General features: G+C 44.3%; 1 protein-coding gene across 2 annotated transcripts; it reads right to left on the bottom strand.

The window, feature by feature from the left end:
- Positions 1–332: 332 nt before the first annotated feature.
- On the bottom strand, positions 333–16,865 carry LOC310850033 (B-cell receptor CD22-like). Of its 2 annotated transcripts, XM_083751047.1 has the most exons (10): positions 16,559–16,865; positions 14,586–14,643; positions 12,205–12,618; positions 10,834–11,106; positions 9,652–9,921; positions 9,074–9,481; positions 6,460–6,753; positions 5,740–6,012; positions 4,216–4,485; positions 333–2,060 (listed from the first exon to the last, which is right to left on the bottom strand). In XM_083751047.1, the coding sequence occupies exons 2-10, from the start codon at positions 14,617–14,619 to the stop codon at positions 2,056–2,058; spliced, it is 2,241 nt and encodes a 746-aa protein (XP_083607173.1). In that variant the 5' UTR covers positions 14,620–14,643; positions 16,559–16,865; the 3' UTR covers positions 333–2,055. The 2 variants fall into 2 exon arrangements, with proteins under 2 accessions (XP_083607173.1, XP_083607174.1); XM_083751048.1 differs by lacking the exon at positions 10,834–11,106.
- Between the last annotated feature and the right edge of the window lie 2,873 nt (positions 16,866–19,738).

Genomic DNA, 19,738 nt, shown 5'->3' with positions numbered 1-19,738 from the left:
GGTCATCTTTTTGCATCTGCCACTCCCCTCACTTATAGGCTCACTCACAGTGTCTCAATGCTGCTGAGCAAGGGAGACTTACAGTTCCTTCCCAGAGCCAGCAGGTGGCCCAGAATACCTTGGAAGCTCTGTGTGTTTGCCTAATAAGCTCTCATGAACAAGGGGACTCTAGTTGCTGATGTGACTCTGGCCAAAACTAGCCTGATGAAAAAGAAACAGCTCCGCCTACTGACTATCAAAGCGATAGCATGAGGGGCACAAAATGATGTAATTTTCGCTACAGTTCCATGTCAGCACCCTGGAGTCCAGACTTAATCTACTTATCCAAATAATTCATTCTTAAAACTGACATTTTTATTATTTTTCAGAAAACAGAACAAAATATACAGAGCAACCCAAAGGATGAATACAACAGTCTGTTAAAAAATGAAAGCAAAACAAAAAACAAGTCAAATCATGTAGACTAGCAATTGCTTTGTACAGCAGTATTCATGTTTGGTTAGCAATGCCAACACTAATGTTTAATATGTTATTTAAAGACACTTTGATCAGCTCAGCAAGCTCCAGGAGGAAACTAACAGCTAAGAACAGAATTGCCAAATGAGGGTTAAATTTGGATTAGAACAGATGTGGTCAACCTTACTCATCCCAAAGACTGCATTCTGTTCTGGGTGCCAGTGGTGGGCAGGGCCAGAGATTAAGTAGGAGGAGCAATGGATGTAAATTTCAGTTTCAAACAGTAGGCTGGTTTTCACACAAACTCATTAGAATCAAGACAACAGCTGTTCAGAAAACACAACAGTGCAGGGGTGCCAAGTTGAATAAAATACTGTGGGGGCCCAGGTAAGCCCCACCACACATAATCAATCACATGATGCAGCACACATGTGGACATGTGGATTGACCCTGGACTAGGGACTTGACTCCTGACTTGCCACAAGGTAGGCCATGGGTTCAGGACATCAGCAGAAGAATCGTTCCCTACCAATTCATGGGGGTACATTTATGTTGTCCACAAAGCATTGGTACTGGCCATTCTACCATCTTTATCTCCTGACCTCTATCCCTTGTCTTGATAGGAGTACAAGTGTGTAACCTTTTGCCCTCCAGATGTTGCTAAACTACAACTCCCTTCAGCCCCAGCAAACATGATCAATAGCCAGGGGTGATGGTGGGAGTTTGAAAGTGACTTCCATTTTTGCAAGTCAAATTCAGTGCATGTTCATGAGGGTCAGAGAAATCTGCCCATTTTGGTTTCCCTCTCTTTCTCATGTTTTTCAGTCGTTAGGTTTGCTGCATTTTTACATCAATTTGGGGAATGTTTTTGAGAAGATTCAAACACATTTTCATGCACAGATGAATGTATGGAATTTTTTGTATGCAATTATGCCTAATAAGCACATTTTTGCCAGTGATATTCCCTAGTGCAATGCAAAATTCAGTGAAGTAGATTTCAAAGGAGAGTTGGTCCATTCAAGTCAGTGCTGTTATTGGCTTCCCTCAGCTCTCCAGGGCTTCATATAGGAATCTTCCCCTGCCCAGAGCAAGAGATAGCAGAGTTTGGAACTGGGACCTTTTCCATTAAAACCAGATGCTCTGCCACTGAGCAATGGCCCTTCCCAGTCAGTATGCAGAGACGGTGCACCAAAGGAAAAGGCAAAAGTGGGGAGATGAGGAGGCAGGAACCTGAGACTTTCCAGACTGGCCTAAGCTTTGGGTCCAACGTAGCCAATGTGGTACCCTACAAACATTGTTTGATTCTAAATGGGGGTTTAAACCAAGATTCATCTTAAGGAGATGTTTATCAAGAATTCATTCTCTTACAAACGGGATGTGAACACAAGACAACATTTAAGAAAAGAGTGGAAAGTATGGCGGAAGAATCATCACTTGTGAGAATGTAGTTGGGATCTTCATTGCCTCTCCTCCTTTGTGGTTACTTCTAGGTTCTCTTATCCAGACATATCCTTTGGGGCTTTGCTCTGCTTCTCTGTTCTCAAAAGGTGGTCACAATATTGATGACTGCTTGTTTCAGTTCTTTGAAATCCCTATAAATCAGGCTTTGGGGCAAAGAAAGAAAACATACTCAACATCATATTCCGGAGATGTCGGAGAATTATGACAAAAACAGAAACAGGAGAAGAAATTGTCTACGTCCACTTAATCATCCCATGCCATTCTGAATAACCCAGTCCAATGAATATGATTGCTTTGCTGTTGTTGTTGTTGCTTTCAGACTGCAAATGTTTAGGGAAACTTTTAATGTTTGACTGACTATTGTATTTTAATATTTTGTTGGATTATTATTATTATTATTATTATTATTATTATTATTATTATTACGTATGCTTTGCTTTTGCTCCCATTTGCACTGTGTTTCCTTTATTTTGAAATAAATGAGATGGAATAATGTAATGACACCATAGTTAATTACATATATTGCATAAGCTACATAAATTTCCCACAGTGGAGAGGAAGACAAATAATGTAGTTTTTGGAGGTAGAACTGCAGCAGCATGGGAACAGTGCTGCATGTGGTGGAAAAGGGTGCCATCTTACATCCGTAATCCTACCATCCCCACAACTAACAGACCCCTAGCATTATCTGCATCATTCTGTAAAGTTGTGCACCTCACTCTCAGATCTCTCAGGACATCTCTAGGCCAGATATAATCCAAAGGATTCTTATGCATATTGCTTTTGAGGTGGTTCCTGCCAATTCTTGCACAAACTGGGTGGTATTCAATTAAGTGCTACGCAGAGTAGACCCATTGAAATTAATGGACCTAAGTTAGCCATGTCCATCAATGGGTCTACCCTGAGTAGGACTAGTCTTAAACACCACCCACTGAAGGTGAGCTCTTCAGTTTACTCAGCCCCAAACCTAATTCCTAGGTTATTTGAGGTTCTATGCCTTTCAAAACCCCAAGGCAAATTTTGGAAAGCAAAATGGAAAACATTGCGAGATGCAAAATTCAGAATCTGAATATGGGAATGCTTAATGTAGGCAACATTTCATTTTGGCCCCACAATCCTATTATCAAATGAAGCTGGCTTTTTGTCTGAAGGATGTGTGACCTTCTACTAGCAATGACTTGGTTTCTATCAGCTGGGGTGGAGTGAGCATCCATGACCTCTGCTTGAAAATATGACATAAGAAAAAGGCCACTGGTACCTACAACAGAGATTCAGAGTCTGAGATGTTGGGATTCTGTGCTCAGCTGTGGGGTGCAATAGGATTAGTGCCTAGGTATTAGAACAAAGGAATCAAGCGTGAAGGCTTCAAACAACCCATCATTTCAATAAAACCAGCACCAGCAACTGCAACTTCCAGGAAGAAGAGGACTTACCACCATCATCCTCTACAGCATTTCCATTTTGCTGCCCTCAGCCTCCTCTGGAGGAGAGATTATTATTATTAATCAATCAGTCAATTATTACCCATCCTTCACCTTAAGATCCAGGGGTAAGCTACAGCACTAAAACAGTATTAAAAACAATTTAGAACAACTTTAAGCCATAAAAACAAAGCGGATCCTAAAAGCGTACACCTCAACTGTTAAATGTGAGGGCAAAGAGGCGCATCTTCAGCATCCTCTGAAAGTTGTATCATGCAGGTGCCAGGTGTACCACTGTTGAGAGGGAGTTCCACAGCTTAGGGGCCACCACAAAGAATGCCCAGTCCAAGGCCATCACCACATTCAGCCTCTGAGGGCAGAGGGCCAATCTCAGCACCCAAGTGAGGCTGTAGAGAAGGAGGCAGTCTTTCAGATATTTGAGGCCTGAGATGTTTAAGGGTTTTAAACACCAATGTGAACACCTTGAATTGGGCCCAGAAATGAACTGGCAGCCAATGCAGCTATTTAAAATAGAGGTTGTATCATATCTAAATGGAACACCAGCCAGTAATTTGGCTGCTGCATTTTGGACCAGCTGAAGCTTCTGAATCGCCTTCAAGGGCAGCCCCATGTTGAGTGTGTTGCAGTAATCTAATCTGGAAGATACCAGACCATGGAGTACAGTGACCGAGTCATCTCTATCCAAAAGGGTTCGTAGCTGGAGAACCAGCCAGAACGGAAAAAAGGCAGTCCTAGCCACAACCACCCCTGCAATTCTTTGTATTCTGGTAATAAGAGGATGTTTGTTGCAAGACATCTTGGGCCCAGCCCACTGTGGAAAGGTGGCATATAAATAAGGTCAATCAATCTTACTCACAACGGACATCTATAAGAATGGCTGGGGAGCGAGATGGGCCTGCGCTGTTGCTTGCTTCACAATGGTAGGTCCCGGAATCCTCTGGTTTCACTTCATGGATGGTCAACACATTATCTGCAGAGTCCTGCAGCAGCTGTTGCTCATCTTTGTACCATGCGTATTTCAGTTCTCGAGGGTTAGCTGCTCTCACTTCGCATGTCACCTGAAAACGGCTATACTGATGGACCACCTTTTCTGTCATTCCCAAAATGTATACTTCCTTGGGAGCAACTGCAGGAAGGGAGAACAACTACAAAGCATCACACAAAGACACAAGCAAATGAATGCAAAATCATCATCATCATCATCACTGCAGCACCAAGGGTTCTGCTGCACTGTCAGAGACTGGCTGGACACTGAGGAATGGGTGTTAGATGCTGAGGAGAGGACCCAGGAAAAGGGGGATTGAAGTCAGAGGCAGGAGAAACTGCAGCGTTGGAGAGTGAAGAACAGGTGCAGGAGGAGAAAGAGATAGGTCAGGCTGGTGTAAAGTCAGGGATCCCCACGCTGCCACGGCCTCCTGCCCCCACCTCTCCTGCTCCACTGTCTCCCAGGATCAGAAGAGAACTGAAATGGGAGACACAGAAACAGGTTACACACAGACATAGTCCTCGCCTGCTTGCACACAGCTCAGGTAGGGGAGATAGAGTGCTTTTTTTCTGGGGGGACATGGGGGTATGCATACCCCTAAACATTTTGTGAACCTTTGTACTTTTGTCCATTTATTGTTTTTATTTCCCCCGATTTGAACTATAAAATGGTGATTTGCTTGAATCAAAATGGGAGTACCCCTAAACATTTTTTTAGGGGGGGGAGCACTGGGGAGATACATAAGCTGAGGTTGAGGCCTCTCTGTCGCTGCAACTGCCTCATCAGGTGCACACCTAGGAGTAGCTGAGAGATGTAGAACTGGTGGACATGCCTTTTCCTAACTTGCAAGTGTACTTCTAATAAAGAGTTAATTCCTCATGCTGGACATTCCTTGCCTGGCAGTGCCATGGCATGCATGAAAGCCAGTTGCACAAGAGAGGAATTTCCTGTACTGTCCCCAAAGACACATGCCTACAGAATGTGGCAGCCCTACCCCAGGCACACACTACCTTCTTGTGCAATCAGCGAGAGCTTGTTGCTTACATCATCCTCAAACTCTCCAAAGCAAATCCCCCCCCCCCCCCGTTGGTCTTTATGTATAAATTGTAACAGTTTCCATTGACATGTTTCAAAGCAAGGCTACAAAGCACCTGGAATCCACAGTGTACCAGCCATCCACAAATGAACAGAGGATTTAGTGCCTTGAGCATTCAGGCTGTAACCCCTGAATTTGCTTCATGGGCTGTGCAGTGGCTGTGCCTGTCTTGGACATGTTAAATGTGTTGAATGAATACACTTGCCTCCAAAAGCTTTTCCTTTTCCTGTGAGCAAGTACATTAGTCAATGATGAGTGCTCCAGGACTTCTAGAAAGCAAATGAAGTAGCATTACTTACAATGAACATCCACAGTGACTGCTTGGGATGAGGTACAGCCAACATAGTTGCACACTTCACATGTGTAAGACGTTTCAGATCCAGGTGTCGCAGGGAAAGCCAATACATTTGAGCCACTATACTTATGTTCAGCTGTATGTGAATCTGATTTAACCCAGTTGTACCAGTTGTTTCCAGGATTACTTCTGCCCACAGAGCAGTTCAGCATGACGGCATCTCCTTCCTTGATTGGCAAATCATTCATAATTGTAAGCTGGACATCCTCGGGACGATCTGGAAAATCAGGTCAATGTGCCTGTTTGTGGATTGCATACATAATAACAAACTGAGGTGATAAAGGGTCTGGAAACAAAGCCTTATGAGTTGGGGGAACAGTTGGGCATGTTTAGCCTGGTAAAGAGGAGAATGAGAGAAGATATGACAGCCATTTTCAAATATCTAAAGGGTTTTCTGGAGGCTAAGACCCAAACCAGTGGATTCAACTTACAAGAAAGGAGATTCTGAATAAACATCAGGAAGTGGACACTCCTTCCTTGGAGGTTTAAATGCAGAGCTTAGATGGCTCTTCGTGTGGAAAGGATTCCCTTTTTCACTACCCCTGGTGCATATTATTGCAGCTTTTGTGATGACGTGGCTAACTGCATTAGTTGAATTTTGCTCCCATCGGGCAGCATCTTCTCAATCCACAAAAAGACCCATCCTTTCCCACTGTGCACTCACATCTCACATTCAGTTTCATGGTACTGTGGGATATCTCTGACCCGTCCAGATTGCTCAGCGAGCAGCCCACCGTTTTCCCATTGTCCTCCCATGTGGGTTCAAACGTCACCGTCTTCATGATTTGATTTTCAAGCATGGTTATTTGTGGAGACAAGTGATGCTTCTCTAAGCCACTGAGAGTCAAGAGTACGAGCACATCGGTGCAATGGTAAGGCACCGAGCAGACCACTTCTGTAGTCCTCCCTTGATGGACTATTGCAGGGACTATTTCCAACCTGGGTTCTGGAGGTGACTCTGAATCCACAGAAGGAAAGGAAAGAAAAATAGCAGTAGTTAGGGCAAAGTGATGATAAAGAGGTACTAGATAAACTGATGGATACTGCCACCAATACATAGGAAGCTGTCATTTACTGAGCCAAACCATTGGTCCATCTACTCAATATTTTCTACACTGAACAGCTGCTGCTCTCTCCAGGATTTGAGACAGGAGTCTCACCCAGTCCTACAATGTGTTTAAAACACTCTTATACCACTTTAACCGTCATGGAGAATCATAGGAGCTATGGTTTGTTAAAGGTGCTGACCTCATGGAGATATTACTTCCAAAACCATAACAAGCAGTGCTATTTTTCTAGGGTGGGGGGAGTTGGCGGAACCCACCATGAACGCCTCCTTTGTTCTCTTATAATGGCAATGGTGCTCACCTGAGAGATACCGGAACTCAGTTCTGGTGAGTTCCAGCTGGGTGGGAAAGCCCTGGTAACAAGCAACATTGCCAACAATGTTCCATGATTGTTAGTGGTATAAGAGTGCTTTAAATGTATATGTGTGGATGAAGCATCTGGAGATGCTGGGAACTGAGGCTGAGACCTTCTGCATGCAAAGCAGCTGCTCTACCACTGAGCTACAGAATTTCTCCAAAACATCAGTATCCACCTGTGTTTTAGCACAGTTCCAGGCCTTGGGGGGCTGTTGGACACAATACACTGTGGGCTGACCAACCTCAGTGGGCCCACCTGCTTGTCTCTTTCTTGGGGCCCAGTCAGTTGTACCAACAAGATTGCTCTTGTACTTTCTTGATACAACTATCTAGGAAAGGACGGCATGTCATAATGTACTACCACTTCCATTTTCAGCATCATGTTCTAGCTGCTCCAGATGGCTAGAAACTGCTAAAGAAAAATCAAGGCAGTCCATCTCATTTAAAAAAAAAATGTATGCAACCAAAGAATTATCATTACATCTTCAGTAGTTTGATGTGAAGAAATTCAACAGATGACATCAACATTCCATCAGCATTCCACGGCCACTGAGCATGCTCAGTTCTCTTTGGATTCTCACCTGCAAGCCCAGCAACATCTGCGGGGGGAGGGGTCATACAGGTTTGTAGGGATATCGCGGAGTGGGGAGTGGGGTCCAGAGGGAGCACACTTCCCCACCAGCAGGCAGCCACAATCTGCCTGCACGCATGACCTTGGGGTGCAGGGAAACCCCCCCCCAGACAAGCCACAGCTGTCTGTACATCGTTCCACCTCTGCCTGACCTTTCGCGATCTCAGCAGTTTGCGGTGTCCTGTCTGTAACCCTTTTCCATGAGACGTTTGTCTCCTACGTCAGACACTGCGCAAGGGGAAAATGACGCTGTGGAACAGGTGCCAAAATAGATTTGTACCACCCCACGATTTCGGGACAGAAGATGTGTAAAGGTCACAGCCCAAAAATGTATCTGCCTGGCTTGCATATTTGTCTCAATAAAAAGAGGCTCCACAGGGATGGTGGTAGCTCGCTCGCTCGCTTCAGACCACCTGTGCGCAGCTCACATAATGATCAACACCTGTCTTGGGCCTTCACTTCACAGGTTCCCTAAATCTGTCTTAGTATTTTTTTTCTAAAGATCACTTGTACTTATGCCAACCTTGAACTGACCCCGAGCCTGCTAATACTCAGCACTCATGCCTCTCTGTGAATCCCCGAGATTCACAAATGGAATCCCAGAGATTCACAGAAGACTGGTGTAAATTTACGGACTATTTGAAAAGTAATTGTGATGGCCAGATTACGTTTGTAGGTTTGCAAGAAGTTTTGTGAGGTAAATTATTTGAATTATTGCAAAAATGGTTAAAGAGACGGATTGTGAGTTAAGATAATTAAAGGCAATAGGAATTTAAGAAATACAGAAGAAATGATAAAAATGGTGGATCATCAGAGGTGCTGATGGAAGTCCAAAAAGATTGTATAAGATGTGAAGTTCTGTGGAATGTATAATAATTGGTATGTTGAACTTAATAAAAATATTATATATATATATATATATATATATATATATATATATATATATATATATATATATATATATATATATATATATATATACACACACACACACACACACACAGCACTTGTGCATGGGTTTTGGCTACACAGAAACCTCCCCTCTCCTCTGAAATTTGGAAATAGAGGGAATGATTCACTGCTAACATCATTTCTGGCCTGAAAGCTGACCATTCAAACACTGCTGCTGATACTTTGAAAGGGAGGGTTCTGCATCTCAGCTAAAAGACCGCTTTTATATGGGATGGAGAGAAAAAATCACAGCTGTTCTGCCAAGCTCTTACCTGTAACATTAACTGTGGCATCAAGGAACCACTTGAGTCTCCAAGGATAGTTTCCTACAGAAGCAACAACTCTTGCCCCATACCTGCCGCTGTCACTTTTCTGGAGCTGAGTGATCATCAAGCTGCAATCTCTATTACCTAGGTCCCCTGAAAATTTCACCCGACCCTGAAAAGCAGCACTTCTTGCATTGCCTTCTGTGAATTTGAAGCTGTTGTACAACAAGGTACCATTATAATCCGGCAAATTGTGGTCCCAAAAAGGCTCAAAGTACCAAGCCACAGCTGTGGCGTTGACTGTAGCCAAGTTAAATGTTCCGCTGATCTCGCATGGAATCAGCACACAGGATCCTTTCCAGGCCACCAAAGAGTTAGCATGTTTCCTCAGTCCACTTTCATCAGACAAGAAACCTGAAATGGGAAAAGTTCAAGGTAGATGGTCATCAGCTTGCGCCTCATTATATCACATAATGATGTATTTGTAATAATAGTCACATTTAAGAGGCTACAACACAGAAGTCAAGCTCTAAGATTTTATCATTAGTACAATTTCAATGTCTCTCTCTCTTTGTCTTACTCACCAATAACACTGAGTGTGACAGGTGAGGACCGCGATGTGCCCACACTATTGCTGGCTTCACACCTGTATCTGCCAGAGTGTGCTAAAGTAACTTCTGGAATGGACAACTCTTCAGTCGCAGAGTCCATCTCCAGCCATTCGCCATCTTTGTACCATGCGTATGTGAGATTCTGGGGTTTTGCCTTTCCAACTTCACACTTCAGCTGAACAGACTTCCCTTCCTGGATCTTGCCTGCCGGCGTCATTTTTAGTTTTACATCTTTGGGGGCAACTTCAGGAAGAGAGGAGGACAAAGAGAAACCATCATATGAAGAAACCCCACAACTGGTCAACTGAACCCGGGAAAGTCATGTCATCTAAGGATCTGTTGCATATCAAGTAAACAGCATTGAAGTCAGGAAAACAACATAATTTATCAACCCTGCACTCATATTTTTTTCTTGGGCCAACTGTGAATGCTCACAGTTTACATTGCTCTCAGTTTCTAGGAGCATGGAAAAAGATCACCAAATTGTTTTTGCCTCAGTGGATCTATCTGACAACTAAAAATAGTCCACAGTTTCTATGGGTAAAGGTCCACACTTTCATAAAACACAACACTATCAAATATTTGACATCCACAGTGTATTATCTAGCTAATAATAATAAATAAATAATTATTTATACCCTGCCCACCTGACTCAGTTTCCCCAGCCACTCTGGGTGGCTCCCAACAGAATAATAATAATAATAATAATAATAATAATAATAATAATAATAAGCAATAAAGATCAAACATTAGAAACTTTCCTAAACAGGGCTGTCTTACAGATGTCTTCTAAAAGTCAGATAGTTGTTTATTTCCTTGATATCTGATGGGAGGGCATTCCACAGGGTGGGCACCACTCCCGAGAAGGCCCTCTGCCTGGTTCCCTGTAACTTCGCTTCTCACAGTGAGGGAACCGCCAGAAGGCCCTCAGAGCTGGACCTGATGCTGGAAGAAGAAAGCTCTGTCTGCAGGAACCTGGACTTCATCCATTTGTATTCAACCTGCAATCCCTGAATTGGCTGCACAAATAGGTAGACTGTGCATTTATGCTATGTACCTTGGATGGACCAAACATGCTGCTCTCCCTGTCCTTGTGGATTTGTCGGTGCAGAATGCCTTAGGGTCCCAACTAGTAAATAAAGTGGTGCTACTCACAGTGTACATCCACGGTGACCATTTGGGATAAAGTACAGCCAGCATTGTTGCATGCTTCACATTCATAAGATGTGACCGGTTCAGAGGTCGCAGGGAAGATTAACAGCTCTGAAGCACTATACTTATGCTCAACTGAATGGTGATCTGACTTGACCCAATTGTACCAGTTGTCTCTGGAGTAATTTCTGCCTGAAGAGCAGCGCAGCACAACCGTGTCTCCTTCTTTTATGGGCAGGTCATTCATAATGCCAACATGGACACCCTTGGGGCTGTCTGGAAAATCAGATCAAAATGTTTCTTTCTGGATGATACGTATCACAACATTATTACAGTGCACCTGCATACTCAGGGTAACAGGAGAATGTGGCTAAAAACCAGTCAACAAAAAAGAGACTCATATAAGTAACTAGCTGTTAGGAATAGGGACTGAGCACATTGGGCAATCAATTAATGTGCATCTTTAATTATCTAAATGTTGGCGTCTTTCCTACATCAATGTCCAGGCTTATATCCACCTAACTCCTACTCAGAGTAGGCCCATTGAAACTAATGGACATATCTAAGGCAACGTTCACACTATACATTTTTGAGCAGTCATGGCTTCCCCCAAAGAATTCTGGGAGCTGTGGTTTATTATGGGCGCTGAGAGTGGTTAGGAGACCCCATTTGCCTCCCAGAGCTACAATTCCTAGGATTCCCTGCAAAGAGGGATTGATTGTTAATCTACTCTGGGAACCGTAGCTGGGAGGGGATTAGGAGTAAGCAGTAATGCATCCTAATACCAACTGCTAGGAACCACAGGAGGGGAGAGTGCTCTTTTGCTCAGATCCTGGGATGGGTTTCTCACAAGTCACTATGAGAACAGGGTGCTGGACTAGATGGGCCATTGGTCTGACCCAGCAGGCTCTTCTTAAATTCTTAAATGCAGTGGTACCTCGGGTTAAGAACTTAATTCGTTCTGGAGGTCCGTTCTTAACCTGAAACTGTTCTTAACCTGAGGTACCACTTTAGCTAATGGGGTCTCCCGCTGCTGCCGCACTGCTACTGCACAATTCCTGTTCTCATTCTGAAGCAAAGTTCTTAACCCGAGGTACTATTTCTGGGTTAGCAGAGTCTGTAACCTGAAGCATCTGTAACCTGAAGCGTCTGTAACCCAAGGTACCACTGTATAAGAGGAAGAGAATCTTTGGGTGTCCTACATCCACAAGCCTACACATATCCTTTAACTAGTTTGCAACCTCCAGGCATCATTTCTGGGCTGAAACTTGCCATATTAAACGCTGCTGTCAACACTTTGAAAGAGAAGGGCTTGGGTCCCACATCCTTCATAAGTGATGAAGGCAAATTAGAACTGCTCTACAAAACTCTTACCTATAACGTTGACCGTAGCGTTACGAAACCATTTGTTACTCCAACTGTAGTTTCCAACGGAAGCAACAACTCTTGCCCCGTACGTGCCACTGTCCTTTGTCTGGAGCTGAGTAATCATCAGGCTGCAGTCTCTGTTGCCCAAATTGCCTATGAACTTCACCCGGTCCTGAAAGGCAGGACTTACTGCCATTGCGTTGCCTTTCCTCCTTTTGGAACTGTCATACAACAGACTGCCATCATAGTCAAATGAAATGTTATCCCAAACAGGCTGGAAAAACCAAGCCACAGCTGTGGCACGGACCTTAGCAGAATGATGTGTTTCACTGATCTGGCATGGAATCACCACGCAGGAGCCTTTCCAAGCAACCAAAGTATCGGGGCTTATTCTTAGGGGATAATCGCAATATATATAACCTGAAACGGGAAAGCGGATGTGAAAGGTTGGTTAGTTACTCACTTACTATGAAAATTCGCTTCCAGCTCCTTGATGTCACCCATAAACTGAATTTGTCTCCAAGAACTGAGAAATTAACCAATAACTCTTAATGTTTTTATCATCTCCCATGAAGACAATGGACAAGTTTGCATCAGATTATGCAAAAGTACAAAATGTAGCTGGCTGCATTCTCCCATGGCCAACTTTCTGAGGGCGACATTCTAGCACTGGGTGGAGCCAAAACCAAAGTAGCCATGGCCAGAGAGAGCAGTGAGTGGGGCCACAGGCTCCACCATACTCTGACTCACACTGCACAAATCCATTCACACCGTGAATGTATACAGGCGCATACCCATACTCATTATTCTCTCACAAACATATACTTTGAGTCTTATGTTCTACCCTTCTTACCCTGCTGTAGTCAGGCTGGGAAAATGCCTTCTAGTTAAGGGGAGTAGTTTTTGCCAGAGATGTTGCAGCACAGAGAGAGAATTAACCCTTCTCTTTGGAGCTGTGAGCCTTCCTCTCCCCCCCCCCCAAGCTCCCTGTACAATAAAGCTTCAAAAAAAGTCTTCTATAGGCTTTAATAGATGGCCTTCCTGTCATGTGACAAAGGTATTTGAGAGCAGAAGCAGCAAAGGAGTCTAGAAATGCTGTGAAATGCTGAAAAGCTGCACAATCACTCAGCATGCTGAATCACTGTGACTCATCTTGAGGATGACTCATTATCTGTATAAGTATTGTATCTGCTTGCAGGCAGTCTCTCTCTCTCTCTCTCTCTCTGTGTGTGTGTGTGTGTGTGAGAGAGAGAGAGAGAGAGAGAGAGAGAGAGAGAGAGAGAGTGTCAGAGTATGGTGGAGCCTGTGCTCTGTGAAGACTGTGCCCAATGGAGCCTCTGTGTGACTCAGTAACTCTGTGTATGCTCTGAAGCTAGTTTAATCTTCTGTTCACTATGCAGTTATTTGCAAACAAGTTTATTTTAACTCAGTAAAGCTTTTATTCTTTTACTGAAGAAGGCTGTGTTATTAATTTATGCTGCGCTTCACTTCCCCCAAATCTAATTGCTGGAGCTGGGCGGGCAGGGCAAGGGGGGGCTGTGGGCCAGATGAAGAGAGGCCATGGGCTCCATTCAGCTCATAGGCCACTGTTTCCCTGATAAATGCCTCTCTATTGTTTTTAAATGCAGTGGCCAGAATGCAAAAAACCCCATGATTTTAAGATGTGCAAGGAGGCTCTGGATGCCCACTGTGCAAAACATCCATCTCTCCACCACCCATTGTCGCATGGCAGTGCGACAAAAATTTAGAAATTTGAGAGGAGTTTTGAAAGGAGGGCATCTGCTGTGCAAAGCAAAAATGTCCTATTAAGTGTGTTCAAGTCCCGAGAGTGACTTTCTAGCTAGGGGTTTAGCATTTTCTCTTTTCTACTTCTTCGTATCAAGTCTTCCTTTGTCGGTGTCATGGCTGATGTCCACTCCTGTGGGGAAGGTGGGAAGGCAGCCATTTCAGGACCATGGATAGCTCAAAGTGAGTTAAGCTACTCTAACAAAGGCTGGGAGCACTGAGGCCTTTTAAGCCCCTGTCTCCAGTCTACCTCCTCTGGGCTCCTTTCGCTTGCGGAGAACTTCAAAGCCTTAAAGGACACTTCTCCTCTATTTCATAGCCAGGGATGTATCTGGTTCTTTTGCAGCCTCCAACTCTTTGGATTGCTGCTGGATTCTGGAACCATGGTATGTAGACTATTGCTTGGGAGTAAGTCCCACTGATTTTGATGTGAATGACTCCAGAGTCAATGCATGCAAGTATTGTTGCTTGCTTTCTCATGAGCCACTCATATATTCTTCCATCCTTCCTCCAAATGCTACCCTACAGACCCAGGAGACAAATGGGGCTTGAGATGTCCCAGACTGCTTTCATTAGCACATACCAAAACCTGCATATATTACCTGCAAGGAACAGCAGCCAAAGGAAATGCCTCATTATGAGTCCATGCAAGTGCGAAGCCTGGGAAAGTAAAAGTGGATTATTACTTAGAGCCTTCACTCATTCACATTATGCTTCTCAGTAGGGGAGGGGGGGAGGAGGAGGATGGAATGGAATCAGTGTGGTGTAGTGATTAAGGTGCCAGACTAGGACCTGGGAGATCAGGGATCATGGCTAATTAAGACAGCAGGTTGGAATCTAGACACATGAAAATGCTGTGAAAATGCTTTTTAAAAGGAGTTTTGAAAAATATATTGATTTTGCCATAAGCTCCCCATCACCATCTAGTGTCACATTTGTATAACACACTTAAAATGTTACATTTACAGCTGTATAGCTGAGTCCCAAGTAACTAGAGTCTTCCCAGCACTATAATTTGCAGGGTGCCCAGGGGCAAAGATACTCTTTTTTTGTTTTTAAAAGGAGAGGGAGCTGCAAGAAACACCATTAGTTGTTGTTGTTGTTGTTGTTGTTGTTGTTGTTATAATATTTGTATGTTGCCCATCTGACTCAGTTTCCCCAGCCACTCTGAGCAGCTCGAAACAGAATATTAAAAACATGATGAAACATCAAATATTAAAAACGTCCCTAAACAGGACTGCCTTCAAATGCCTTCAAAAAGTCAAATAGTTGTTTATTTCCTTGACATCTGATGGGAGGGCATTGACTACCAAGAAGGCCCTCTGCCTGGTTCCCTGTAACCTCACTTCTTGCAGTTAAGGAACTGCCAGAAGGCCCTCAGTGCTTGATGCCAGTGTCCGGGCTGAGCAATGGTGGTGGAGACCTTCAGGTATATAGGGCCTCCTTCAGGTATATAGGGCCAAAGTCATTTAGAGCTTTAAAGGACAGCACCAACACCTTGAATTATGCTCGGAAACGTACTGAGAGCCAATTTAGATCCTTTAAGACCGGTGCTATATGGTCCCGATGGCCACTCCCAGGCACCGGTTTAGCAGCTGCATTCTGAATTAATTGTAGTTTCCGAGTCACCTTTTGTATGCTTACACTAAGAAGTGTATTGTCCAGGTAGATAGTTAGAGTCCAATTTTGAGAGCTAAGGAGGCATGCTGCATGCAAAGCAAGAGTTGTCAGGAGTTGCTGAGATTTGTGGAAATCTGTCTCATGTTGTAAATCGCTGAACTGCAGATGGTGAAGTACTCTCAGGCACTGGGCTAACTCCACCAGCCCAGTCTGGGCATTGGAAACTCTGGGATCTAGGAAGGATTTTCTGTGTCAAGTGAGCCTCGCTCAAGCCATGTGGTCTTGTGTTGTTCCTGACTTGTGTATCTGTCCTGGTTTGTTCTTTGATTCTTTGACCGTCTCTGGCAGGCACAGAGAAGAACCTTTCCCTGCCCGTGGCTCACGCAGCAAGTACAACTCTTCCTAGAATGGAGATGAAGGGATGGGAGCAGCTCCAGCAGCTAGATAAGCCATAGGACACAGGGTTACTATTGCCAATGCAACATTCTCTTGTGAATCATTAATAGAATCCATTGGGAAACAAAACCCCTTTTGAGTCAATCATCTATAGGAATAAGCCTTCCATTTCTCCTGCAGCTCAGGGTCTTAAAGTGACATTGCTTAGCCTAAGGTTATCTGTCCATCCAGACAGGGGGTTCCCAACTGACCAGAAAACCCCAGTCCATCCTGCTTCTGTACCTTTAACAATGGCTTGTTTATACAGGAAACAAGATAGCCACATTTTCACAGCATGGAGATCAACAGCATCACCTGCTAATGTCCACAGTTCAAGTTTCTGACTGAGGCCTAGGAGCAGAACCCAATTTCTTTAAAAGTTGGTGACCTTCTTCTAGATTGGGAGGTGAACTTGGCAGCCTGGAAACAAGGTGAATGTGGGTTTCTCCCCCCCCCCCTTTCTTTGCTTAAGAAAGCAAACCCAAGCTATGCTGAGCAACAACAGCAAAGGCAAACTCACCTGTGAATATGTAAGCTGAGAACTGGCAGCTGTTCTTGCCTGGAATTGAAGAAGTTGCTAAGTTGAGGTATGTGACATGGAGGAATCAAGCATCAGTTTGTCGCTTTGGTGTGTGCGTTTTTCCCCATATCAAATGTTTGTATATGTGGAGAGAGTTGGGGCTGGTCCAGGAATAAGTCAAGGACGGTTGTTGGCATCTCAATGGCTTGCATTATAATTGCATAGCCAAACATTATTATTTTCCTCTTCTCCAACAAGCAGCTTCTGTACTGGTGCAACCAGACTTGTTTTTTGGGGGTGCTGCAAGGAATTGGAGAGCCACGTCAATGGCAAGTATCTCTGTTTCGCTCCTAATCTCTGCGTTGGAAGCCACTGTAAACCTCCAGCTCTTTCTGAGGCTAGCCTGTGTGGAGAGTTACCAGAACTACAATGTGGAGCCTCTTCCTGACATAAGGAGATGAGTTAGACCATCTTGCTCAGTGTTGTACATACTGGATGGCAGTGGCTTCCAAGGGTTTCAGCAGGGAACCCTACCTGGAGATGCTGGGGGTTAAACATGGGGGTGCGGGTAGCGCTGTGGTCTAAACCACTGAGCCTCTTGGGCTTGCCAATCAGAAGGTCAGTGGTTTGAATCCTTGTGATGGGGTGAGCTCCTGTTGCTCTGTCTCAGCTCCTGCCAACCTAGTAGTTTGAAAGCACACCAGTGCAAGTAGATAGATAGGTACCACTGCAGCAGGAAGATAAATAGCATTTCTGTGCACTCTGGTTTCTGTCACAGCGTCCCGTTGCGCCAGAAACAGTTTAGTCATGCTGGCCACATGACCCGGAAAGCTGTCTGTGGACAAATGCCAGCTCCCTCAGCCTGAAAGCGAGATGAGCCCCACAACCCCATAGTCGCCTTTTACTGGACTTAACAGTCCTGGGGTCCTTTACCTTTACCTTACCTGAACATAGGACCATTTGACCATGAAAAGCTTGATCACTACCCCATCCTGATTGGTCTCAAAAGCCCCACATGTCCCTCCCCCAGGAGAAACCACTTGAGGCTTGAGAAGACGGGTATGTGGCAAAATAAACCCCATTTGAGAGTGGAAATAGCATTTTCTGTTTACAGGTTGCAAAATTAGGCCTTTCACATATCTGCTGTGTGCTGGGTCCAATCTCCTAAAATGCTATTTGTTTCACATCTGCAATGGACAAATAATTGCTCTGAACACACCCATGAAAATTCCTCCTGTGCAGGGGCAGCTGCCGAGGTGTTGCGGCAGAACTAACCACACAGCCTTGGACCTGGCAGTAGCCTCATTGTCACTTACATGGGCAGAGCAGCAGTGAGGTCAGGGTGCCACAGGTGCAGTGACAGAGCCCAAGGCAACTAACTTTGAAAGCTAAGAGGAAACCAAGCACTGACGGAGCTGCTCCTTCATCACCAATGGATGGAGCCAAGTTGGTTTCATGTCCTATGAAGCCACATTATTTATAGTGAGTCAAACACCATTTTGTCCATCTCGTTTTGGACATGGCTTACCCCCCCCCCCCCTTAGCACTACCTGGAAATGCCAGGGACCAAACCTGAGACCTTTTGCACACAAAGCATGTTCTCTGCCCCTGAGCCACAACACTTCTTATGTCAGTGCAGGGAATAGTTTTCCCAGAACCATTTCACTGGCTTAACATTGCTCTGCTGTCCTTGCAGATATATGAAGCCCGAACCGAGAGATGAACTTCTGGCTTCTTCCTCTGCCGCTGGTCTCCCTTTCTATACACACCAGGTGGTGCTGTCTGCATTCTAGCAGCATCTAGTAATGGGTGTTAGAGGGAATCAGTGGCCTTTTAAACTGTGGGTGGAGTATTGTTTTTGTTATTATGGTATGCATTTTTGTGCTTTTATATTGTAAACCACCCTACTGTTCCTCAGATGAAGGGCAGTATAGAAATTTAGTTAATTGTTGTTGTTACTGTTGATACTGCATGGACCAGTGTAATTTTGTTATCTGCAGCTCATTGTTGCTATTATTTCTCCAGAATTGAAATGTATTTTCTCAATTGGCTCCTGGAACAAATAGACAGGAGCGCTCAGTTCCTGTTTCCTCTGCCAGGATGTGCCCAAAGATGCCACCGTCCTAGGATTCCCCTGCCTTGTCACCTGTAATGCAGCCTGTGTCTGGGGATTCTCCCAGGATGATGCCACTGCCAGTGGGGTGTAGTGGTTAGAGTATTGGACTTCAGATCTGGAAGACCAGGTTTCAAAACCTCACTCAGCCATGAACCTCACTAGGTGACCTTGGGGCAGTCTCTCAGCCACAGCCTACCTTGCAGGTTAGTAGTGAGAATAACATTGGGGGTGGCAGCCATATATGCTGCCTTGAGCTCCTTAGAGGAAAGAAATGGAATGCACATGTACAATAGCCCAGGTGACTATTGCAGTTAATTTTTTTATTTTTATTTTTTGCAGAAATCAACCATAAGTGTCCACTGCATAAAATGTATGACGACTCCCATTGATAATTGTATATTAATGATCACTGATTTTCAGGCCATTGATGCTTTTCATGCATACATGCACATTCATCACAATTATACTGCATTATGGGCTTTGTAGTCTACCCCCAGGTGTTTTGACATGTATGTGTTTCATGGTCACAGTTACAGATAGGTAACCGTGTTGGTCTGCCATAGTCAAAACAAAATTAAAAAATTAAAAAATTCCTTCCAGTAGCACCTTAAAGACCAACTAAGTTAGTTCTAGGTATGAGCTTTCGTGTGCATGCACACTTCTTCAGATACACTGAAACAGAAGTCACCAGACCCTTCTATATAGTGAGAAGGCAGGGAGGGGTATTACTCAGAAGGGTGGTGGGAATGGGTGATTGGCAGATAGCTGTGGTCATCATTTCAGTGTATCTGAAGAAGTGTGCATGCACACGAAAGCTCATACCTAGAACTAACTTAGTTGGTCTTTAAGGTGCTACTGGAAGGAATTTTTTTATTTCATGGTCACAGTGCACCATAATTTTGGTATACTACAAAACCCACCTATGTGGCGTGGTATGGTTGAAGTGTTCATATGTATGAAAACATTCATGGGCCTAACTGCAAAGTCCATAATACAGTGCAACTGTAATTTAACATACACATCCAGGGCCTTGGTAATAATGAAACCTGGGGTTGGCCAGGATG

The sequence above is a fragment of the Podarcis gaigeae genome (genome assembly GCF_964106915.1).
Source record: "Podarcis gaigeae genome assembly, chromosome: 8".
Taxonomy (NCBI): domain Eukaryota; kingdom Metazoa; phylum Chordata; class Lepidosauria; order Squamata; family Lacertidae; genus Podarcis; species Podarcis gaigeae.
Note: the sequence above shows the minus strand (reverse complement) of the source record. Positions and strands in the feature narration are given on the sequence as shown.

Excerpts from the sequence above, each read along its gene's own strand:
- LOC310850033 (XM_083751047.1), bottom strand. The coding sequence starts at position 14,619 with ATGAGGCATTTCCTTTGGCTGCTGTTCCTTGCAG. Across the intron at positions 12,619-14,585 it reads TTGGCTGCTGTTCCTTGCAG|GTTATATATATTGCGATTAT; the intron begins GTAATATATGCA and ends TTCCCGTTTCAG. Across the intron at positions 6,013-6,459 it reads CATGAAACTGAATGTGAGAT|ATCGTCCCGAGGATGTCCAG; the intron begins GTGAGTGCACAG and ends CTGATTTTCCAG.